This window comes from Pelophylax lessonae, assembly GCF_965119305.1.
Source record: "Pelophylax lessonae genome assembly, chromosome: 4".
Taxonomy (NCBI): Eukaryota; Metazoa; Chordata; class Amphibia; order Anura; family Ranidae; genus Pelophylax; species Pelophylax lessonae.
The window spans coordinates 677,605,091-677,629,874 of NC_138771.1; the positions used below are offsets into that span (position 1 = coordinate 677,605,091).

A 24,784-nucleotide genomic window follows, 5' to 3' on the forward strand; every position below is an offset into this window, starting at 1 on the left:
GTAGGGAGGTCCTCTCAGGAGGAGGCGGAGCTGAGGATGTAGGGAGGTCCTCTCAGGAGGAGGCGGAGCTGAGGATGTAGGGAGGTCCTCTCAGGAGGAGGCGGAGCTGAGGATGTAGGGAGGTCCTCTCAGGAGGAGGCGGAGCTGAGGATGTAGGGAGGTCCTCTCAGGAGGAGGCGGAGCTGAGGATGTAGGGAGGTCCTCTCAGGAGGAGGCGGAGCTGAGGATGTAGGGAGGTCTCTCAGGAGGAGGCGGAGCTGAGGATGTAGGGAGGTCTCTCAGAGGAGGCGAGCTGAGGATGTAGGGAGGTCCTCTCAGGAGGAGGCGGAGCTGAGGATGTAGGGAGGTCCTCTCAGGAGGAGGCGGAGCTGAGGATGTAGGGAGGTCCTCTCAGGAGGAGGCGGAGCTGAGGATGTAGGGAGGTCCTCTCAGGAGGAGGCGGAGCTGAGGATGTAGGGAGGTCCTCTCAGGAGGAGGCGGAGCTGAGGATGTAGGGAGGTCCTCTCAGGAGGAGGCGGAGCTGAGGATGTAGGGAGGTCCTCTCAGGAGGAGGCGGAGCTGAGGATGTAGGGAGGTCCTCTCAGGAGGAGGCGGAGCTGAGGATGTAGGGAGGTCCTCTCAGGAGGAGGCGGAGCTGAGGATGTAGGGAGGTCCTCTCAGGAGGAGGCGGAGCTGAGGATGTAGGGAGGTCCTCTCAGGAGGAGGCGGAGCTGAGGATGTAGGGAGGTCCTCTCAGGAGGAGGCGGAGCTGAGGATGTAGGGAGGTCCTCTCAGGAGGAGGCGGAGCTGAGGATGTAGGGAGGTCCTCTCAGGAGGAGGCGGAGCTGAGGATGTAGGGAGGTCCTCTCAGGAGGAGGCGGAGCTGAGGATGTAGGGAGGTCCTCTCAGGAGGAGGCGGAGCTGAGGATGTAGGGAGGTCCTCTCAGGAGGAGGCGGAGCTGAGGATGTAGGGAGGTCCTCTCAGGAGGAGGCGGAGCTGAGGATGTAGGGAGGTCCTCTCAGGAGGAGGCGGAGCTGAGGATGTAGGGAGGTCCTCTCAGGAGGAGGCGGAGCTGAGGATGTAGGGAGGTCCTCTCAGGAGGAGGCGGAGCTGAGGATGTAGGGAGGTCCTCTCAGGAGGAGGCGGAGCTGAGGATGTAGGGAGGTCCTCTCAGGAGGAGGCGGAGCTGAGGATGTAGGGAGGTCCTCTCAGGAGGAGGCGGAGCTGAGGATGTAGGGAGGTCGTCTCAGGAGGAGGCGGAGCTGAGGATGTAGGGAGGTCGTCTCAGGAGGAGGCGGAGCTGAGGATGTAGGGAGGTCCTCTCAGGAGGAGGCGGAGCTGAGGATGTAGGGAGGTCCTCTCAGGAGGAGGCGGAGCTGAGGATGTAGGGAGGTCCTCTCAGGAGGAGGCGGAGCTGAGGATGTAGGGAGGTCCTCTCAGGAGGAGGCGGAGCTGAGGATGTAGGGAGGTCCTCTCAGGAGGAGGCGGAGCTGAGGATGTAGGGAGGTCCTCTCAGGAGGAGGCGGAGCTGAGGATGTAGGGAGGTCCTCTCAGGAGGAGGCGGAGCTGAGGATGTAGGGAGGTCCTCTCAGGAGGAGGCGGAGCTGAGGATGTAGGGAGGTCCTCTCAGGAGGAGGCGGAGCTGAGGATGTAGGGAGGTCCTCTCAGGAGGAGGCGGAGCTGAGGATGTAGGGAGGTCCTCTCAGGAGGAGGCGGAGCTGAGGATGTAGGGAGGTCCTCTCAGGAGGAGGCGGAGCTGAGGATGTAGGGAGGTCCTCTCAGGAGGAGGCGGAGCTGAGGATGTAGGGAGGTCCTCTCAGGAGGAGGCGGAGCTGAGGATGTAGGGAGGTCCTCTCAGGAGGAGGCGGAGCTGAGGATGTAGGGAGGTCCTCTCAGGAGGAGGCGGAGCTGAGGATGTAGGGAGGTCCTCTCAGGAGGAGGCGGAGCTGAGGATGTAGGGAGGTCCTCTCAGGAGGAGGCGGAGCTGAGGATGTAGGGAGGTCCTCTCAGGAGGAGGCGGAGCTGAGGATGTAGGGAGGTCCTCTCAGGAGGAGGCGGAGCTGAGGATGTAGGGAGGTCCTCTCAGGAGGAGGCGGAGCTGAGGATGTAGGGAGGTCCTCTCAGGAGGAGGCGGAGCTGAGGATGTAGGGAGGTCCTCTCAGGAGGAGGCGGAGCTGAGGATGTAGGGAGGTCGTCTCAGGAGGAGGCGGAGCTGAGGATGTAGGGAGGTCGTCTCAGGAGGAGGCGGAGCTGAGGATGTAGGGAGGTCCTCTCAGGAGGAGGCGGAGCTGAGGATGTAGGGAGGTCCTCTCAGGAGGAGGCGGAGCTGAGGATGTAGGGAGGTCCTCTCAGGAGGAGGCGGAGCTGAGGATGTAGGGAGGTCCTCTCAGGAGGAGGCGGAGCTGAGGATGTAGGGAGGTCCTCTCAGGAGGAGGCGGAGCTGAGGATGTAGGGAGGTCCTCTCAGGAGGAGGCGGAGCTGAGGATGTAGGGAGGTCTCTCAGGAGGAGGCGGAGCTGAGGATGTAGGGAGGTCCTCTCAGGAGGAGGCGGAGCTGAGGATGTAGGGAGGTTTCTCAGGATGGGGATGTAGGGAGGTCCTCTCAGGAGGAGGCGGAGCTGAGGATGTAGGGAGGTCCTCTCAGGAGGAGGCGGAGCTGAGGATGTAGGGAGGTCTCTCAGGAGGAGGCGGAGCTGAGGATGTAGGGAGGTCTCTCAGGATGAGGATGTAGGGAGGTCCTCTCAGGAGGAGGCGGAGCTGAGGATGTAGGGAGGTCCTCTCAGGAGGAGGCGGAGCTGAGGATGTAGGGAGGTCCTCTCAGGAGGAGGCGGAGCTGAGGATGTAGGGAGGTCCTCTCAGGAGGAGGCGGAGCTGAGGATGTAGGGAGGTCCTCTCAGGAGGAGGCGGAGCTGAGGATGTAGGGAGGTCCTCTCAGGAGGAGGCGGAGCTGAGGATGTAGGGAGGTCCTCTCAGGAGGAGGCGGAGCTGAGGATGTAGGGAGGTCCTCTCAGGAGGAGGTGGAGCTGAGGATGTAGGGAGGTCCTCTCAGGAGGAGGCGGAGCTGAGGATGTAGGGAGGTCCTCTCAGGATTAGGCGGAGCTGAGGATGTAGGGAGGTCCTCTCAGGAGGAGGCGGAGCTGAGGATGTAGGGAGGTCTCTCAGGATGGGGATGTAGGGAGGTCCTCTCAGGAGGAGGCGGAGCTGAGGATGTAGGGAGGTCTCTCAGGATGAGGATGTAGGGAGGTCCTCTCAGGAGGAGGCGGAGCTGAGGATGTAGGGAGGTCCTCTCAGGAGGAGGCGGAGCTGAGGATGTAGGGAGGTCTCTCAGGAGGAGGCGGAGCTGAGGATGTAGGGAGGTCCTCTCAGGAGGAGGCGGAGCTGAGGATGTAGGGAGGTCTCTCAGGATGGGGATGTAGGGAGGTCCTCTCAGGAGGAGGCGGAGCTGAGGATGTAGGGAGGTCCTCTCAGGAGGAGGCGGAGCTGAGGATGTAGGGAGGTCTCTCAGGAGGAGGCGGAGCTGAGGATGTAGGGAGGTCTCTCAGGATGAGGATGTAGGGAGGTCCTCTCAGGAGGAGGCGGAGCTGAGGATGTAGGGAGGTCCTCTCAGGAGGAGGCGGAGCTGAGGATGTAGGGAGGTCCTCTCAGGAGGAGGCGGAGCTGAGGATGTAGGGAGGTCCTCTCAGGAGGCGGAGCTGAGGATGTAGGGAGGTCCTCTCAGGAGGAGGCGGAGCTGAGGATGTAGGGAGGTCCTCTCAGGAGGAGGCGGAGCTGAGGATGTAGGGAGGTCCTCTCAGGAGGAGGCGGAGCTGAGGATGTAGGGAGGTCCTCTCAGGAGGAGGCGGAGCTGAGGATGTAGGGAGGTCCTCTCAGGAGGAGGCGGAGCTGAGGATGTAGGGAGGTCCTCTCAGGAGGAGGCGGAGCTGAGGATGTAGGGAGGTCCTCTCAGGAGGAGGCGGAGCTGAGGATGTAGGGAGGTCCTCTCAGGAGGAGGCGGAGATGAGGATGTAGGGAGGTCTCTCAGGAGGAGGCGGAGCTGAGGATGTAGGGAGGTTTCTCAGGATGAGGATGTAGGGAGGTCCTCTCAGGAGGAGGCGGAGCTGAGGATGTAGGGAGGTCCTCTCAGGAGGAGGCGGAGCTGAGGATGTAGGGAGGTCCTCTCAGGAGGAGGCGGAGCTGAGGATGTAGGGAGGTCCTCTCAGGAGGAGGCGGAGCTGAGGATGTAGGGAGGTCCTCTCAGGAGGAGGCGGAGCTGAGGATGTAGGGAGGTCCTCTCAGGAGGCGGAGCTGAGGATGTAGGGAGGTCCTCTCAGGAGGAGGCGGAGCTGAGGATGTAGGGAGGTCCTCTCAGGAGGAGGCGGAGCTGAGGATGTAGGGAGGTCCTCTCAGGAGGAGGCGGAGCTGAGGATGTAGGGAGGTCCTCTCAGGAGGAGGCGGAGCTGAGGATGTAGGGAGGTCCTCTCAGGAGGAGGCGGAGCTGAGGATGTAGGGAGGTCCTCTCAGGAGGAGGCGGAGCTGAGGATGTAGGGAGGTCCTCTCAGGAGGAGGCGGAGCTGAGGATGTAGGGAGGTCCTCTCAGGAGGAGGCGGAGCTGAGGATGTAGGGAGGTCCTCTCAGGAGGAGGCGGAGCTGAGGATGTAGGGAGGTCCTCTCAGGAGGAGGCGGAGCTGAGGATGTAGGGAGGTCCTCTCAGGAGGAGGCGGAGCTGAGGATGTAGGGAGGTCCTCTCAGGAGGAGGCGGAGCTGAGGATGTAGGGAGGTCCTCTCAGGAGGAGGCGGAGCTGAGGATGTAGGGAGGTCCTCTCAGGAGGAGGCGGAGCTGAGGATGTAGGGAGGTCCTCTCAGGAGGAGGCGGAGCTGAGGATGTAGGGAGGTCCTCTCAGGAGGAGGCGGAGCTGAGGATGTAGGGAGGTCCTCTCAGGAGGAGGCGGAGCTGAGGATGTAGGGAGGTCCTCTCAGGAGGAGGCGGAGCTGAGGATGTAGGGAGGTCCTCTCAGGAGGAGGCGGAGCTGAGGATGTAGGGAGGTCCTCTCAGGAGGAGGCGGAGCTGAGGATGTAGGGAGGTCCTCTCAGGAGGAGGCGGAGCTGAGGATGTAGGGAGGTCCTCTCAGGAGGAGGCGGAGCTGAGGATGTAGGGAGGTCCTCTCAGGAGGAGGCGGAGCTGAGGATGTAGGGAGGTCCTCTCAGGAGGAGGCGGAGCTGAGGATGTAGGGAGGTCCTCTCAGGAGGAGGCGGAGCTGAGGATGTAGGGAGGTCCTCTCAGGAGGAGGCGGAGCTGAGGATGTAGGGAGGTCCTCTCAGGAGGAGGCGGAGCTGAGGATGTAGGGAGGTCCTCTCAGGAGGAGGCGGAGCTGAGGATGTAGGGAGGTCCTCTCAGGAGGAGGCGGAGCTGAGGATGTAGGGAGGTCCTCTCAGGAGGAGGCGGAGCTGAGGATGTAGGGAGGTCCTCTCAGGAGGAGGCGGAGCTGAGGATGTAGGGAGGTCCTGTCAGGAGGAGGCGGAGCTGAGGATGTAGGGAGGTCCTCTCAGGAGGAGGCGGAGCTGAGGATGTAGGGAGGTCCTCTCAGGAGGAGGCGGAGCTGAGGATGTAGGGAGGTCCTCTCAGGAGGAGGCGGAGCTGAGGATGTAGGGAGGTCCTCTCAGGAGGAGGCGGAGCTGAGGATGTAGGGAGGTCCTCTCAGGAGGAGGCGGAGCTGAGGATGTAGGGAGGTCCTCTCAGGAGGAGGCGGAGCTGAGGATGTAGGGAGGTCCTCTCAGGAGGAGGCGGAGCTGAGGATGTAGGGAGGTCCTCTCAGGAGGAGGCGGAGCTGAGGATGTAGGGAGGTCTCTCATTGCTATACAGAGACATATTTATTAAAAATAAAGATTCCCTTACAATGTAAAAATTTGCTGTGAGCAGAGGGGGCGCCGCTCCGCAGTCTACACAGCAGAAGAAATGTGTTCTGTGTCAGGAGACCGACGCGTTTTGTCAGCAAACGTCTGACATCATCAGGGGTCAGCATGGGGGGGGGGAGAAAGGGAGGGAGGAGAGGAGGAGTTGGGGAGGGGGGAGAGGAGGGAAGGGGGAGGAGTCGGGGAGGGAAGGGGGAGGGGTCGGGGAGGGGGGAATCAAGGAGGAGGAGTCGGGAAGGGGGAGGAGTCAGTGAGGGGGGAGAGGAGGTAGGGAATGGGGAGGAGTCAGGGAGGGGAGGTAGGGAAGGGGGGAGGAGTCAGGGAGGGGGAGGAGTCAGTGAGGGGGGAGAGGAGGTAGGGAATGGGGAGGAGTCAGGGAGGGGAGGTAGGGAAGGGGGGAGGAGTCAGGGAGGGGGAGGAGTCAGTGAGGGGGGAGAGGAGGTAGGGAATGGGGAGGAGTCAGGGAGGGGAGGTAGGGAAGGGGGGAGGAGTCAGGGAGGGGAGGAGTCAGTGAGGGGGGAGAGGAGGTAGGGAATGGGGAGGAGTCAGGGAGGGGAGGTAGGGAAGGGGGGAGGAGTCAGAGAGGGGGAGGAGTCAGTGAGGGGGGAGAGGAGGTAGGGAAGGGGGGAGGAGTCAGGGAGGGGTATCATTGCTGTCTGTGTCCCCAGAACAGGAAGAGAGGAAATCTTAGTTCCGGTGACTCCATAGATTTGCCGGAATTTCCATTGAGAGGGAATTCTCCTCAGATTAGAGACATGGAGGGAGGGGGAGGAGTCACACAATGACACTCTCCTCCTATCTCTGGAATGGAGGGGAGGAGTCTGTAGATTAGGGGCGGGGTTATCCTATTATCGCCATGCGGTATGATCGGAGATGTGGGAGGGGCGCACAGGACCAATCACCTTTCAGGAAAAGAGCAGGACGCACGGCTGACCCCGCCTCTCACCTGACGCCATCTTCTGACCGCGGAGAGAAAATGGCGGCCGGCGGACATCTTCCTCCACCCGGAGAGCGAGGTTGGGGCGCAGCTCAGTGACGTCATCAGCCGCCGCCGCCGGACGGAGCGCTGTGAGGAGATGTTGGAGGAGGTGAGGAGAGCGGGAAACCCCGGAATTCTCCTCGTTACAGGTAATACATGGAGGGGGAGGAGCTCACATCCATTCTACTCATTTACATATCCCTGACTCCTCCCCTTCTTCATATATGACCCCTCCCCTTCTGTACTCCTATCATCTATAGCTCCTCCCTCTTCTTATCCCCTCCCCTTCTGTCCCCCCATCATCTATAGCTCCGCCTCCTTCCTATACCTGACCCCTCCCCTCTGTACTCCCATCCCAAAATAACTCATCTATAGCCCCTCCCTTTTTTCCCCCTGACTCCTCCCCCTCTTTAATCCCATGATACCTCCTATCATCGATAGCTCCTCCCTCTTCCTATCACTCATCCCCCTCTGTGCTCTCATCTATAGCCCCTCCCCCTTCCTTTAATAAACCCCTCCCCCTCTGTGTTCTCATCTATAGCCCCTTCCCCTTCCTTTAATAAACCCCTCCCCTTTGTTCTCTCATCTATAGCCCCTCCCCTCTTGGTTTGTGCAGGGATGTTGGGACAGGAAGGGGAGGAGCTGTGAGTGATGGGGGCGGGGAGTACCATTATGAGGTATCGGGGGACTCGCTGTGACAATATTGGGGTCACATTTCTGATTTTTCTCCCCAGAAAAAGACGCAAACACCAAATATGGCATCACCGCCATTTATCCGCTATGTAATGTGTGGGCGGAGCTGAGAGTCACATGACATTGGTGCAGTGTCTATCATTGGATATCATGGAGTGTGACTTCCGGGGGGGGGGGGCTATACACATGTAGGGGGCCGGATATCCAGAGGGACCCCGCCCACCCAGACCCCAAATAACTGGACAGAGATGTGACTGCGTCTTCTCTTTGCTGGATTGGGATGTCTCTTTACAAAATATATTGGGCTGTCTCTTTGCTGGATTGGGATGTCTCTTTGCTGAATATATGGGGGTCTTCTCTTTGCTGGATTGGGATATCTCTTTGTAGAATATAATGGGTCTTCTCTTTGCTGGATTGGGGTGTCTCTTTGCTGATTATATGGGTCTGTCTCTTTGCTGAATATATGGGGATGTCTCTTTGCTGGATTGGGGTGTCTCTTTGCTGGATTGGGATGTCTCTTTGCTGAATATATGGGGGTCTTCTCTTTGCTGGATTGGGATGTCTCTTTGTAGAATATAATGGGTCTTCTCTTTGCTGGATTGGGATGTCTCTTTGTAGAATATAATGGGTCTTCTCTTTGCTGGATTGGGATGTCTCTTTGTAGAATATAATGGGTCTTCTCTTTGCTGGATTGGGATGTCTCTTTAAAAAATATATTGGGCTGTCTCTTTGCTGGATTGGGGTGTCTCTTTGCTGGATTGGGGTGTCTCTTTGTAGAATATAATGGGTCTTCTCTTTGCTGGATTGGGATGTCTCTTTGTAGAATATAATGGGTCTTCTCTTTGCTGGATTGGGATGTCTCTTTACAAAATATATTGGGCTGTCTCTTTGCTGGATTGGGATGTCTCTTTGCTGGATTGGGATGTCTCTTTGCTGAATATATGGGGATGTCTCTTTGCTGGATTGGGATGTCTCTTTGCTGGATTGGGATGTCTCTTTGCTGAATATATGGGGATGTCTCTTTGCTGGATTGGGATGTCTCTTTGTAGAATATAATGGGTCTTCTCTTTGCTGGATTGGGATGTCTCTTTGCTGGATTGGGATGTCTCTTTGTAGAATATAATGGGTCTGTCTCTTTGCTGGATTGGGATGTCTCTTTGCTGGATTGGGATGTCTCTTTGCTGGATTGGGATGTCTCTTTGCTGGATTGGGATGTCTCTTTGTAGAATATAATGGGTCTTCTCTTTGCTGGATTGGGATGTCTCTTTACAAAATATATTGGGCTGTCTCTTTGCTGGATTTGGATGTCTCTTTGCTGGATTGGGATATCTCTTTGTAGAATATAATGGGTCTTCTCTTTGCTGGATTGGGGTGTCTCTTTGCTGGATTGGGGTGTCTCTTTGCTGGATTGGGATGTCTCTTTGTAGAATATAATGGGTCTTCTCTTTGCTGAATTGGGATGTCTCTTTGCTGGATTGGGATGTCTCTTTGTAGAATATAATGGGTCTTCTCTTTGCTGGATTGGGATGTCTCTTTGCTGAATATATGGGGATGTCTCTTTGCTGGATTGGGATGTCTCTTTGCTGAATATATGGGGATGTCTCTTTGCTGGATTGGGATGTCTCTTTGTAGAATATAATGGGTCTTCTCTTTGCTGGATTGGGATGTCTCTTTACAAAATATATTGGGCTGTCTCTTTGCTGGATTGGGATGTCTCTTTGCTGAATATATGGGGGTCTTCTCTTTGCTGGATTTGGATGTCTCTTTGCTGGATTGGGATGTCTCTTTGTAGAATATAATGGGTCTGTCTCTTTGCTGGATTGGGATGTCTCTTTGCTGGATTGGGATGTCTCTTTGCTGGATTGGGATGTCTCTTTGCTGAATATATGGGGATGTCTCTTTGCTGGATTGGGGTGTCTCTTTGCTGGATTGGGATATCTCTTTGTAGAATATAATGGGTCTTCTCTTTGCTGGATTGGGGTGTCTCTTTGCTGGATTGGGGTGTCTCTTTGCTGGATTGGGATGTCTCTTTGCTGGATTGGGATGTCTCTTTGCTGAATATATGGGGATGTCTCTTTGCTGGATTGGGGTGTCTCTTTGCTGGATTGGGATGTCTCTTTGCTGAATATATGGGGGTCTTCTCTTTGCTGGATTGGGATGTCTCTTTGTAGAATATAATGGGTCTGTCTCTTTGCTGGATTGGGATGTCTCTTTGCTGGATTGGGATGTCTCTTTGCTGAATATATGGGGATGTCTCTTTGCTGGATTGGGATGTCTCTTTGTAGAATATAATGGGTCTTCTCTTTGCTGGATTGGGGTGTCTCTTTGCTGGATTGGGATGTCTCTTTGCTGAATATATGGGGATGTCTCTTTGCTGGATTGGGATGTCTCTTTGCTGAATATATGGGGGTCTTCTCTTTGCTGGATTGGGATATCTCTTTGTAGAATATAATGGGTCTTCTCTTTGCTGGATTGGGGTGTCTCTTTGCTGGATTGGGATGTCTCTTTGCTGATTATATGGGTCTGTCTCTTTGCTGAATATATGGGGATGTCTCTTTGCTGGATTGGGGTGTCTCTTTGCTGGATTGGGATGTCTCTTTGCTGAATATATGGGGGTCTTCTCTTTGCTGGATTGGGATGTCTCTTTGTAGAATATAATGGGTCTTCTCTTTGCTGGATTGGGATGTCTCTTTGTAGAATATAATGGGTCTTCTCTTTGCTGGATTGGGATGTCTCTTTGTAGAATATAATGGGTCTTCTCTTTGCTGGATTGGGATGTCTCTTTAAAAAATATATTGGGCTGTCTCTTTGCTGGATTGGGGTGTCTCTTTGCTGGATTGGGGTGTCTCTTTGTAGAATATAATGGGTCTTCTCTTTGCTGGATTGGGATGTCTCTTTGTAGAATATAATGGGTCTTCTCTTTGCTGGATTGGGATGTCTCTTTACAAAATATATTGGGCTGTCTCTTTGCTGGATTGGGATGTCTCTTTGCTGGATTGGGATGTCTCTTTGCTGAATATATGGGGATGTCTCTTTGCTGGATTGGGATGTCTCTTTGCTGGATTGGGATGTCTCTTTGCTGAATATATGGGGATGTCTCTTTGCTGGATTGGGATGTCTCTTTGTAGAATATAATGGGTCTTCTCTTTGCTGGATTGGGATGTCTCTTTGCTGAATATATGGGGATGTCTCTTTGCTGGATTGGGATGTCTCTTTGCTGGATTGGGATGTCTCTTTGCTGAATATATGGGGATGTCTCTTTGCTGGATTGGGATGTCTCTTTGTAGAATATAATGGGTCTTCTCTTTGCTGGATTGGGATGTCTCTTTGCTGGATTGGGATGTCTCTTTGTAGAATATAATGGGTCTGTCTCTTTGCTGGATTGGGATGTCTCTTTGCTGGATTGGGATGTCTCTTTGCTGGATTGGGATGTCTCTTTGCTGGATTGGGGTGTCTCTTTGCTGGATTGGGATGTCTCTTTGTAGAATATAATGGGTCTTCTCTTTGCTGGATTGGGATGTCTCTTTACAAAATATATTGGGCTGTCTCTTTGCTGGATTTGGATGTCTCTTTGCTGGATTGGGATATCTCTTTGTAGAATATAATGGGTCTTCTCTTTGCTGGATTGGGGTGTCTCTTTGCTGGATTGGGATGTCTCTTTGCTGGATTGGGATGTCTCTTTGTAGAATATAATGGGTCTTCTCTTTGCTGGATTGGGATGTCTCTTTGCTGAATATATGGGGATGTCTCTTTGCTGGATTGGGATGTCTCTTTGCTGAATATATGGGGATGTCTCTTTGCTGGATTGGGATGTCTCTTTGTAGAATATAATGGGTCTTCTCTTTGCTGGATTGGGATGTCTCTTTACAAAATATATTGGGCTGTCTCTTTGCTGGATTGGGATGTCTCTTTGCTGAATATATGGGGGTCTTCTCTTTGCTGGATTTGGATGTCTCTTTGCTGGATTGGGATGTCTCTTTGTAGAATATAATGGGTCTGTCTCTTTGCTGGATTGGGATGTCTCTTTGCTGGATTGGGATGTCTCTTTGCTGGATTGGGATGTCTCTTTGCTGAATATATGGGGATGTCTCTTTGCTGGATTGGGGTGTCTCTTTGCTGGATTGGGATATCTCTTTGTAGAATATAATGGGTCTTCTCTTTGCTGGATTGGGGTGTCTCTTTGCTGGATTGGGGTGTCTCTTTGCTGGATTGGGATGTCTCTTTGCTGGATTGGGATGTCTCTTTGCTGAATATATGGGGATGTCTCTTTGCTGGATTGGGGTGTCTCTTTGCTGGATTGGGATGTCTCTTTGCTGAATATATGGGGGTCTTCTCTTTGCTGGATTGGGATGTCTCTTTGTAGAATATAATGGGTCTGTCTCTTTGCTGGATTGGGATGTCTCTTTGCTGGATTGGGATGTCTCTTTGCTGAATATATGGGGATGTCTCTTTGCTGGATTGGGATGTCTCTTTGCTGGATTGGGATGTCTCTTTGCTGAATATATGGGGATGTCTCTTTGCTGGATTGGGATGTCTCTTTGTAGAATATAATGGGTCTTCTCTTTGCTGGATTGGGATGTCTCTTTGCTGAATATATGGGGGTCTTCTCTTTGCTGGATTTGGATGTCTCTTTGCTGGATTGGGATATCTCTTTGTAGAATATAATGGGTCTTCTCTTTGCTGGATTGGGATGTCTCTTTGCTGGATTGGGATGTCTCTTTGTAGAATATAATGGGTCTGTCTCTTTGCTGGATTGGGATGTCTCTTTGCTGGATTGGGATGTCTCTTTGCTGGATTGGGATGTCTCTTTGCTGAATATATGGGGATGTCTCTTTGCTGGATTGGGATGTCTCTTTGCTGGATTGGGATGTCTCTTTGCTGAATATATGGGGATGTCTCTTTGCTGGATTGGGATGTCTCTTTGTAGAATATAATGGGTCTTCTCTTTGCTGGATTGGGATGTCTCTTTGCTGAATATATGGGGGTCTTCTCTTTGCTGGATTTGGATGTCTCTTTGCTGGATTGGGATGTCTCTTTGCTGAATATATGGGGATGTCTCTTTGCTGGATTGGGATGTCTCTTTGCTGGATTGGGATGTCTCTTTGCTGAATATATGGGGATGTCTCTTTGCTGGATTGGGATGTCTCTTTGTAGAATATAATGGGTCTTCTCTTTGCTGGATTGGGATGTCTCTTTGTAGAATATAATGGGTCTTCTCTTTGCTGGATTGGGATGTCTCTTTGCTGGATTGGGATGTCTCTTTGTAGAATATAATGGGTCTGTCTCTTTGCTGGATTGGGATGTCTCTTTGCTGGATTGGGATGTCTCTTTGCTGGATTGGGATGTCTCTTTGCTGAATATATGGGGATGTCTCTTTGCTGGATTGGGGTGTCTCTTTGCTGGATTGGGATGTCTCTTTGTAGAATATAATGGGTCTTCTCTTTGCTGGATTGGGATGTCTCTTTACAAAATATATTGGGCTGTCTCTTTGCTGGATTTGGATGTCTCTTTGCTGGATTGGGATATCTCTTTGTAGAATATAATGGGTCTTCTCTTTGCTGGATTGGGGTGTCTCTTTGCTGGATTGGGGTGTCTCTTTGCTGGATTGGGATGTCTCTTTGCTGGATTGGGATGTCTCTTTGTAGAATATAATGGGTCTTCTCTTTGCTGAATTGGGATGTCTCTTTGCTGGATTGGGATGTCTCTTTGTAGAATATAATGGGTCTTCTCTTTGCTGGATTGGGGTGTCTCTTTGCTGGATTGGGATGTCTCTTTGTAGAATATAATGGGTCTTCTCTTTGCTGGATTGGGATGTCTCTTTGCTGGATTGGGATGTCTCTTTGTAGAATATAATGGGTCTTCTCTTTGCTGGATTGGGGTGTCTCTTTGCTGGATTGGGATGTCTCTTTGTAGAATATAATGGGTCTTCTCTTTGCTGGATTGGGATGTCTCTTTAAAAAATATATTGGGCTGTCTCTTTGCTGGATTGGGATGTCTCTTTGCTGGATTGGGGTGTCTCTTTGCTGGATTGGGATGTCTCTTTGTAGAATATAATGGGTCTTCTCTTTGCTGAATTGGGATGTCTCTTTGCTGGATTGGGATGTCTCTTTGTAGAATATAATGGGTCTTCTCTTTGCTGGATTGGGGTGTCTCTTTGCTGGATTGGGATGTCTCTTTGTAGAATATAATGGGTCTTCTCTTTGCTGGATTGGGATGTCTCTTTGTAGAATATAATGGGTCTTCTCTTTGCTGGATTGGGGTGTCTCTTTGTAGAATATAATGGGTCTTCTCTTTGCTGGATTGGGATGTCTCTTTGTAGAATATAATGGGTCTTCTCTTTGCTGGATTGGGGTGTCTCTTTGTAGAATATAATGGGTCTTCTATTTGCTGGATTGGGATGTCTCTTTGTAGAATATAATGGGTCTTCTCTTTGCTGGATTGGGATGTCTCTTTGTAGAATATAATGGGTCTTCTCTTTGCTGGATTGGGATGTCTCTTTGTAGAATATAATGGGTCTTCTCTTTGCTGGATTGGGATGTCTCTTTGTAGAATATAATGGGTCTTCTCTTTGCTGGATTGGGATGTCTCTTTAAAAAATATATTGGGCTGTCTCTTTGCTGGATTGGGGTGTCTCTTTGCTGGATTGGGGTGTCTCTTTGTAGAATATAATGGGTCTTCTCTTTGCTGGATTGGGATGTCTCTTTGTAGAATATAATGGGTCTTCTCTTTGCTGGATTGGGATGTCTCTTTGTAGAATATAATGGGTCTTCTCTTTGCTGGATTGGGATGTCTCTTTGTAGAATATAATGGGTCTTCTCTTTGCTGGATTGGGATGTCTCTTTAAAAAATATATTGGGCTGTCTCTTTGCTGGATTGGGATGTCTCTTTGCTGAATATATGGGGATGTCTCTCTGCTGGATTGGATTCATTTTCATACATTAAGTTGTAAGTGGGTGGACTGAAGGTCTCCGTGGGATGGCCAGTGGGCGGGTTCAGTGAGATGGCCATTGGACAGGACCTGGGGGGGAGGGGCCCGGGTGTAAAGCTGTGTTAGGGGCCCCTGATTTTCTTTGCAGACATGTGGAAGAGGCGGAAGTGATGGAAGAGGCGGTGAGTAGGAATAGAGACCCGGACTGAGCGCAGCGATACAGCATGACATAAATATGGATGTGGGTGTCGGCCTATAGAATGCAGGCGGGACAGAAGTTCCCCCCGGGACTGTGAGGTTAGGAGGCGTGGCCATTGCACATTAAAGTACATGAAATGCGTATAGAAAAACGCCAAACCGATTGGTCATCGCTACAATGTATGATACACCATTGTGATAATACACGATACTGAAAACCATCGTAGCCTGACGCGTTTCGTCAGCTCCCGCTCACTTCTTCAGGAGTCAATGTGTAAAAAACATGTAAATGGGCAACGCCGGGATACCAGAGCCGCATTTCTGTCCGGTGGGGGTGGGGTGTGTCTGGGGGACGTTCACGCTCTGGGGTTTGTGCCCCTCACCAGGTGGGGAATGCAGGTTCCGGGGTTCGCCTGTTCCTCCTCTGCTGCCCTTACATGGCGTTAGGGGTGGGACTAATCACGCCCACTTGAGTGGGAGGGATGGTAGATGGGGGGGTCCTCTCTTCCCCCTCATCACATGAAAACCATTTTATTACTTGTGATCTGGAAGAACACACCTCCACTTATACAACATTCACCATCCCACCCCTGGGGGGGGTCTCCACTGGCTCCGCCCCCTTCAGCTTCCCACCCAGACACACCCCACCCCCACCAGACAGAAATGCAGGTTCGGTATCCCAGCATTACACATTTACATGTTTTTTACACATCTACTCCTGAAGAAGTTAGTGGTAGCTGACGAAACGCGTCGAGTCTATGATGCTTTTCAGTATGGTGTATCATACATTGTAGCGATAACCAATCGGTTTGGCGTTTCTCTATACGCATTTCATGTACTTTGATCCTCATTTATCTACTTTAACCTCTTCATGCCCACACTATAGCCGAAAGACTATTACAGGGCGGGGCATAAATACCCAGAGGGCGTCCATGTACATCCTCCTCCTGTGCACTCCCTTCGGGCTCGCTCTCTGATCAACGAGTCCATGAGTCTAGCCTGACCACAGATCAGAGTAAGGGGCGGATCCTGGCCCCCTACCATGTGATCAGCTGCCAGCCAATGGCATCGGATCACATGATCCCATCATGCCTAGTCATGTCTGTGAATGTCAAAGATTTGCAATGCCTCATGGGAGGTGTAGTTCCACAACAGCTGGAGGGCCGTAGTTTGAGGATCCCTGACATATATAGTCCTTATAGAGTCCACAAACTGGGGTGAGTGCAGAGACCAGCCATCAACACATCTAGACAGTCGTGTTTCATCCAGGGACCACCACCACCAATACCACCACCACCAATACCACCACCACCAATACCGCCAACACCACCAATACCACCACCACCAATACCACCACCAATATCACCACCACCACCAACACCACCACCAATACCACCACCACCAATACCACCACCACCAATACCACCACCACCAATACCACCACCACCAATACCGCCAACACCACCAATACCACCACCACCAATACCACCACCAATATCACCACCACCACCAACACCACCACCAATACCACCACCACCAATACCACCACCACCAATACCAATACCACCACCAATACCACCACCGCCAATACCAACACCACCAATACCAACACCACCAATACCACCACCAATACTACCACCAATACTACCACCACCAATACCACCAACAACAACACCACTAATACCGCCACCAATACCAACACCACCAATACCACCAACACCACCACCAATACCACCACCCAACACCACCACCACCAATACCACCACCACCAATACCACCACCAATACTACCACCACCAATACCGCCACCAATACCACCACCACCAATACCACCAACACCACCACCAATACCACCACCACCAATACCACCACCACCAATACTACCACCACCAATACCGCCACCAATACCAACACCACCAATACCACCACCACCAATACCACCACCCAACACCACCACCACCAATACCACCACCACCCAACACCACCACCACCAATACCACCACCCAACACCACCACCACCAATACCACCACCCAACACCACCACCACCACCAATACCACCAACACCAATACCACCACCACCAATACCACCACCCAACACCACCACCACCAACACCACCACCAATACCATCACCACCGCCACCAACACCCAAGTGCCGGAGCCTCTTACCAGATAAGACCGACCCTCATTACAAAGGTCATTCAGATGCACAAATTCATATCTCCAGGAGAGTTCACAAACCGTCCCCCTCGTGGTCTTTGGTCAATAGCCCGATGTCAACACGACCAGACTTCTTCCAGAGTCGCCCCTTTCCAGTTCAAAGGCTGAAGCTTGGCATCTATGAGGACAATGCTGGCCTCAGGACTAAGCCTCAGTATCACTTCATCACTGGTTAAGGAATGCCCTAATGGGGTGGTGAAGGCTCCAATAAGCCTGGGATTACCTATGAAATTCTCCTCCAATGCCCTTCGAAGTATCAAGACTTCTTCTTCAGGGGTAGGGCTGGGGTCTGCGATTAGATCAATTCACTCGTCTACTCTACAGCTTACACTGTTTGCCAATTAAAAACAACTGGTTTTAGAGAACCCCCTGCTTGGTGAGTCACAGCCACCAAATACCATATCAGGATGATGATCCAACGGATGTTTATCAGGAAAAGTCACCTCCAGTATGGACCTCGTGGAGGGATGAAGTCCAAGAGATACGGAGCCCTTAGTATTGAATAGAGGCTTGTGTATTCATGGCCGACCCTCACAGCAGGCACAAGCCTCTCTTCAATACTAAGGGCTTCGTATCTCTTGAACTTCATCCCTCCACGAGTGAATTGATCTAATCGCAGACACCAGCCCTACCCCTGAAGAAGTCTTGATACTTCGAAGGGCATTGGAGGAGAATTTCATAGGTAATCATAGGGCATTCCTTAACCAGTGATGAAGTGATACTGAGGCTTAGTCCTGAGGCCAGCATTGTCCTCATAGATGTCAATCTTCAGGCCTTTGAACTGGAAAGGGGCAACTTTGGAAGAGGTCTGGTACTATAAGTTTATTGGTCGGTTTATTTTACCACTAAAAGACAGAATAACCACAAAAGTAACCAGAAAAACGCTTTAAAAAAAAAAAAGTTGTAAATTGATTTGCATTTTAATGAGTGAAATAAGTATTTGATCCCCGATCAATCAGCAGATTTCTGGCTCCCAGGTGTCTTCTATACAGGTAATGAGCTGAGATTAGGAGGATTCTCTTATAGGGAGTGCTCCTAATCTCAGCTTGTTACCTGTATAGAAGACACCTGTCCACAGAATCAACCAATCAGATTCCAATCTCTCCACCATGGCCAAGACCAAAGAGCTGTCCAAGGATGTCAGGGAGAAGATTGGAGACCTACACAAGGCTGGAATGGCTACAAGACCATCGCCAAGCAGCTTGGTGAGAGGTGACAACAGTTGGTTGGAAGAAACAGAAAATAACTGTCAGTCTCCCTCAGTCTGGGGCTCCATGGAAGATCTCACCTCATGGAGGTTCAATGATGATGGAGAACGGTGAGGAATCAGCCCAGAACTACACAGGAGAATCTTCTCAATGATCTCAGCTGGGACCATCGTCACCAAGAAAACAATTGGTAACACACTACCCCATGGAGGACTGAAATCCTGCAGCACCCGCAAGGTCCCCCTGCTCAGGAAATCACATGGTACAGCCCGTCTGATGTCTGCTAATGAACATCTGAATGATTCAGAGGAGAACTGTGTGAAAGTGATGTGGTCAGATGAGACCAAAATCAAACTCTTTGGCATCAACTCAACTCACCGTGATTGGAGGAGGAGGAATTCTGCCTATGACCCCAAGAACACCATCCCCCACCGTCACTCATGGAGGTGGAAACATTATGCTTTGGGGGTGTTTTTCTGCTAAGGGGACAACTTCACCGCATCAAAGGGACGATGGGCGGGGCCATGTAGAACCTCCTTCCCTCAGCCAGGGCATTGAAAATGGGTCGTGGATGGGTCTTCCAGCATGAGAATGACCCAAAATACATGGCCAAGGCAACAAAGAAGAAGCACATTAAGGTCCTGGAGTGGCCCCAGTCTCCAGACTATAATCCCATAGAAAATATCTGGAGGGAGCTGAAGGTTCGAGTTACCAAACGTCAGCCTGAAAAACCTTAATGACTTGGAGAGGATCTGCAGAGAGGAGTGGGATTAAATCCCTCCTTAGATGTGTGCGAACCTGGAGGCCAACTCCAAGAAACGTCTGACCTCTGTGACCCCAACTCCAAGAAACGTCTGACCTCTGTGACCCCCAACTCCAAGAAACGTCTGACCTCTGTGACCCCCAACTCCAAGAAACGTCTGACCTCTGTGACCCCAACTCCAAGAAACGTCTGACCTCTGTGACCCCAACTCCAAGAAACGTCTGACCTCTGTGACCCCAACTCCAAGAAACGTCTGACCTCTGTGACCCCCAACTCCAAGAAACGTCTGACCTCTGTGACCTCTGACCTCTGTGATTGCCAACAAGGGTTTCTCCACCATCATGTTTTGTGAAGGGGTCAAATACTTTTTCCCTCACTGAATATAGGAAACTAAGGTGGGATCCGGTCCGGGTTTTCCGGCCACCTTGGCAGTGTTGTTTCCGTACCGGATTTTGCTTTCCGTGGGTGAATAAAGCCGGACTGGAGCAGGAGGTGGTCCTGGGACTCCGAAAGACCACCCTGGGAGAGGTGTGGAAAGACCACCCTGGGAGAGGTGTGGGAAGACCACCCTGGGAGAGGTGTGGAAAGACCACCCTGGGAGAGGTGTGGAGATTGGAGAGGAAGGAAAAGGTTTGGTTGGTTGGGAGAAGCCCCTCCCCCGTGAGGTAGGGTTCTGCAGTTAGTGCCTGGATGGATTTACTTTCTGTTTTGTTTTCTGTGAAGTTGACTATAAGTCAGAGTATTAGGAGGAGACCTGTCATTGGATGATTGTAAGATTTATGACATCACATCTCGGCTGACGTTTTCTATCCAATCAGAGCAGAATGTTGTCTGTAATAAAGATGCAGAGGATACCAAACTTCAAAGACCTGACTACACTTTCCCTTCCCCCACTAAACTCCACCTTTCCATCTCTCCACAGACTCCGCCTTCCTCAGTGGCCGAAAACTCCTCCACAGCCTGATTGTATCCTCAGTACAGAGGTCAGTGTACCAGACCAACCAATCAGGAATGAGGAGGGGAGGATGGGTGGGGTGTTGTAGGGGATGATGAGGGACGGGTGGGGTGTTGTAGGGGATGATGAGGGATGGGTGGGGTGTTGTAGGGGATGATGAGGGATGGGTGGGGTGTTGTAGGGGATGATGAGGGACGGGTGGGGTGTTGTAGGGGATGATGAGGGATGGGTGGGGTGTTGTAGGGGATGATGAGGGATGGGTGGGGTGTTGTAGGGGATGATGAGGGACGGGAGGGGTGTTGTAGGGGATGATGAGGGACGGGTGGGGTGTTGTAGGGGATGATGAGGGATGGGTGGGGTGTTGTAGGGGATGATGAGGACGGGTGGGGTGTTGTAGGGGATGATGAGGGATGGGTGGGGTGTTGTAGGGGATGATGAGGGATGGGTGGGGTGTTGTAGGGGATGATGAGGGATGGGTGGGGTGTTGTAGGGGATGATGAGGGACGGGAGGGGTGTTGTAGGGGATGATGAGGATGGGTGGGGTGTTGTAGGGGATGATGAGGGACGGGTGGGGTGTTGTAGGGGATGATGAGGGATGGGTGGGGTGTTGTAGGGGATGATGAGGGACGGGTGGGGTGTTGTAGGGGATGATGAGGGATGGGTGGGGTGTTGTAGGGGATGATGAGGACGGGTGGGGTGTTGTAGAGGAGGATGAGGGATGGGTGGGGTGTTGTAGGGGATGATGAGGGATGGGTGGGGTGTTGTAGGGGATGATGAGGGATGGGTGGGGTGTTGTAGGGGAGGATGAGGGATGGGTGAGGTGTTGTAGGAGATGATGAGGGATGGGTGAGGTGTTGTAGAGGATGATGAGGGATGGGTGGGGTGTTGTAGAGGATGATGAGGGACGGGTGGGGTGTTGTAGGGGAGGATGAGGGATGGGTGGGGTGTTGTAGGGGATGATGAGGATGGGTGGGGTGTTGTAGGGGATGATGAGGGACGGGTGGGGTGTTGTAGGGGATGATGAGGGACGGGTGTGGTGTTGTAGGGGATGATGAGGGACGGGTGGGGTGTTGTAGGGGATGATGAGGGACGGGTGGGGTGTTGTAGAGGATGATGAGGGATGGGTGGGGTGTTGTAGAGGATGATGAGGGATGGGTGGGGTGTTGTAGAGGATGATGAGGGACGGGTGGGGTGTTGTAGGGGATGATGAGGGACGGGTGGGGTGTTGTAGGGGATGATGAGGGATGGGTGGGGTGTTGTAGGGGATGATGAGGGATGGGTGGGGTGTTGTAGGGGATGATGAGGGATGGGAGGGGTGTTGTAGGGGATGATGAGGGATGGGTGGGGTGTTGTAGGGGATGATGAGGGATGGGTGGGGTGTTGTAGGGGATGATGAGGGATGGGTGGGGTGTTGTAGAGGAGGATGAGGGATGGGTGGGGTGTTGTAGGGGATGATGAGGGACGGGAGGGGTGTTGTAGGGGATGATGAGGGATGGGTGAGGTGTTGTAGGAGATGATGAGGGATGGGTGAGGTGTTGTAGGGGGAGATGAGGGATGGATGGGGTGTTGTAGGGGATGATGAGGGATGGGTGAGGTGTTGTAGGGGGAGATGAGGGATGGATGGGGTGTTGTAGGGGATGATGAGGGATGGGTGAGGTGTTGTAGGGGATGATGAGGGATGGGTGGGGTGTTGTAGAGGATGATGAGGGATGGGTGGGGTGTTGTAGAGGATGATGAGGGACGGGTGGGGTGTTGTAGGGGATGATGAGGGATGGGTGGGGTGTTGTAGGGGATGATGAGGGATGGGTGGGGTGTTGTAGAGGATGATGAGGGATGGGTGAGGTGTTGTAGGGGATGATGAGGGATGGGTGGGGTGTTGTAGAGGAGGATGAGGGATGGGTGGGGTGTTGTAGAGGATGATGAGGGATGGGTGGGGTGTTGTAGGGGATGATGAGGGATGGGTGGGGTGTTGTAGGGGATGATGAGGGATGGGTGGGGTGTTGTAGGGGATGATGAGGGATGGATGGGGTGTTGTAGGGGATGATGAGGGATGGGTGGGGTGTTGTAGGGGATGATGAGGGATGGGTGGGGTGTTGTAGGGGATGAGGAGGGTGGGTGGGTGTTGTAGGGGATGATGAGGGGATGGGTGGAGGTGTTGTAGGGGATGATGAGGGATGGGTGGGGTGTTGTAGGGATGATGAGGGATGGGTGGGTGTTGTAAGTTGTAGGGCAGGGGGGGGGGGGGGTGGTGGGGATGGTAGGGATGAGGGTTGGGTGGGGTTGTAGGGGATGATGGGGATGGGTGGGGTGTTGTAGGGGATGATGAGGGATGGGTGGGGTGTTGTAGGGGATGATGAGGACGGGTGGGGTGTTGTAGGGGATGATGAGGGATGGGTGGGGTGTTGTAGGGGATGATGAGGGATGGGTGGGGTTTTGTAGGGGAGATGAGGGATTGGTGGGGTGTTGTAGGGGTGGAGGAGGGACGGGTGGGGTTTTGTTGGGGTGTTGTAGGGGAGGATGAGGGACGGGTGGGGTGTTGTAGGGGATGATGAGGGACGGGTGGGGTGTTGTAGGGGTGGATGAGGGATGGGTGGGGTGTTGTAGGGGAGGATGAGGGATGGGTGGGGTGTTGTAGGGGATGATGAGGGACGGGTGGGGTGTTGTAGGGGAGGATGAGGGACGGGTGGGGTGTTGTAGAGGATGATGAGGGATGGGTGGGGTGTTGTAGGGGGATGATGAGGGATGGGTGGGGTGTTGTAGGGGATGATGAGGGATGGGTGGGGTTTTGTAGGGGAGATGAGGGATGGGTGGGGTGTTGTAGGGGTGGAGGAGGGACGGGTGGGGTTTTGTTGGGGTGTTGTAGGGGAGGATGAGGGACGGGTGGGGTGTTGTAGGGGATGATGAGGGACGGGTGGGGTGTTGTAGGGGGAGATGAGGGATGGGTGGGGTGTTGTAGGGGAGGATGAGGGACGGGTGGGGTGTTGTAGGGGAGGATGAGGGATGGGTGGGGTGTTGTAGGGGGATGATGAGGGATGGGTGGGGTGTTGTAGGGGATGATGAGGGATGGGTGGGGTGTTGTAGGCGATGATGAGGGACGGGTGGGATGTTGTAGAGGAGGATGAGGGATGGGTGGGGTGTTGTAGAGGATGATGAGGGACGGGTGGGGTGTTGTAGGGGATGATGAGGGACGGGTGGGATGTTGTAGAGGAGGATGAGGGATGGGTGGGGTGTTGTAGGGGATGATGAGGGATGGGTGGGGTTTTGTAGGGGAGATGAGGGATTGGTGGGGTGTTGTAGGGGTGGAGGAGGGACGGGTGGGGTTTTGTTGGGGTGTTGTAGGGGAGGATGAGGGACGGGTGGGGTGTTGTAGGGGAGGATGAGGGACGGGTGGGGTGTTGTAGGGGATGATGAGGGACGGGTGGGGTGTTGTAGGGGTGGATGAGGGATGGGTGGGGTGTTGTAGGGGAGGATGAGGGATGGGTGGGGTGTTGTAGGGGAGGATGAGGGATGGGTGGGGTGTTGTAGGGGATGATGAGGGACGGGTGGGGTGTTGTAGGGGGAGATGAGGGACGGGTGGGGTGTTGTAGGGGAGGATGAGGGACGGGTGGGGTGTTGTAGAGGAGGATGAGGGATGGGTGGGGTGTTGTAGGGGGATGATGAGGGATGGGTGGGGTGTTGTAGGGGATGATGAGGGATGGGTGGGGTTTTGTAGGGGAGATGAGGGATGGGTGGGGTGTTGTAGAGGAGGATGAGGGATGGGTGGGGTTTTGTAGGGGATGATGAGGGACGGGTGGGGTGTTGTAGGCGATGATGAGGGATGGGTGGGGTTTTGTAGGGGAGGATGAGGGATGGGTGGGGTGTTGTAGGGGATGATGAGGGATGGGTGGGGTGTTGTAGAGGAGGATGAGGGATGGGTGGGGTGTTGTAGGGGATGATGAGGGATGGGTGGGGTGTTGTAGGGGAGGATGAGGGATGGGTGGGGTGTTGTAGAGGAGGATGAGGGATGGGTGGGGTGTTGTAGGGGATGATGAGGGATGGGTGGGGTGTTGTAGAGGAGGATGAGGGATGGGTGGGGTGTTGTAGGGGATGATGAGGGATGGGTGGGGTGTTGTAGGGGAGGATGAGGGATGGGTGGGGTGTTGTAGGGGAGGATGAGGGATGGGTGGGGTGTTGTAGGGGAGGATGAGGGATGGGTGGGGTGTTGTAGAGGAGGATGAGGGATGGGTGGGGTGTTGTAGGGGTGGAGGAGGGACGGGTGGGGTGTTGTAGGGGAGGATGAGGGATGGGTGGGGTGTTGTAGGGGGATGATGAGGGATGGGTGGGGTGTTGTAGGGGAGATGAGGGATGGGTGGGGTGTTGTAGGGGAGGATGAGGGATGGGTGGGGTGTTGTAGGGGGATGATGAGGGATGGGTGGGGTGTTGTAGGGGAGATGAGGGATGGGTGGGGTGTTGTAGGGGTGGAGGAGGGACGGGTTGGGTGTTGTAGGGGATGATGAGGGATGGGTGGGGTGTTGTAGAGGAGGATGAGGGATGGGTGGGGTGTTGTAGGGGATGATGAGGGATGGGTGGGGTGTTGTAGGGGAGGATGAGGGATGGGTGGGGTGTTGTAGGGGAGGATGAGGGATGGGTGGGGTGTTGTAGGGGAGGATGAGGGATGGGTGGGGTGTTGTAGGGGAGGATGAGGGATGGGTGGGGTGTTGTAGAGGAGGATGAGGGATGGGTGGGGTGTTGTAGGGGTGGAGGAGGGACGGGTGGGGTGTTGTAGGGGAGGATGAGGGATGGGTGGGGTGTTGTAGGGGGATGATGAGGGATGGGTGGGGTGTTGTAGGGGAGATGAGGGATGGGTGGGGTGTTGTAGGGGAGGATGAGGGATGGGTGGGGTGTTGTAGGGGGATGATGAGGGATGGGTGGGGTGTTGTAGGGGAGATGAGGGATGGGTGGGGTGTTGTAGGGGTGGAGGAGGGACGGGTGGGG

At 53.3% G+C, this 24,784-nt stretch overlaps 1 protein-coding gene across 1 annotated transcript in view; it reads left to right on the plus strand.

The window, feature by feature from the left end:
• The first annotated feature begins 6,800 nt into the window (after positions 1-6,800).
• Positions 6,801-24,784, plus strand: part of ELP5 (elongator acetyltransferase complex subunit 5) — a 36,229-nt gene continuing 18,245 nt past the window's right edge. The window contains exons 1-2 of the mRNA XM_082252643.1: positions 6,801-6,996; positions 19,778-19,838. Of these exons, the coding sequence (XP_082108769.1) occupies positions 6,945-6,996; positions 19,778-19,838 (113 nt within the window). The 5' untranslated portion in view covers positions 6,801-6,944. The remainder of the gene's footprint in view (positions 6,997-19,777; positions 19,839-24,784) is intronic.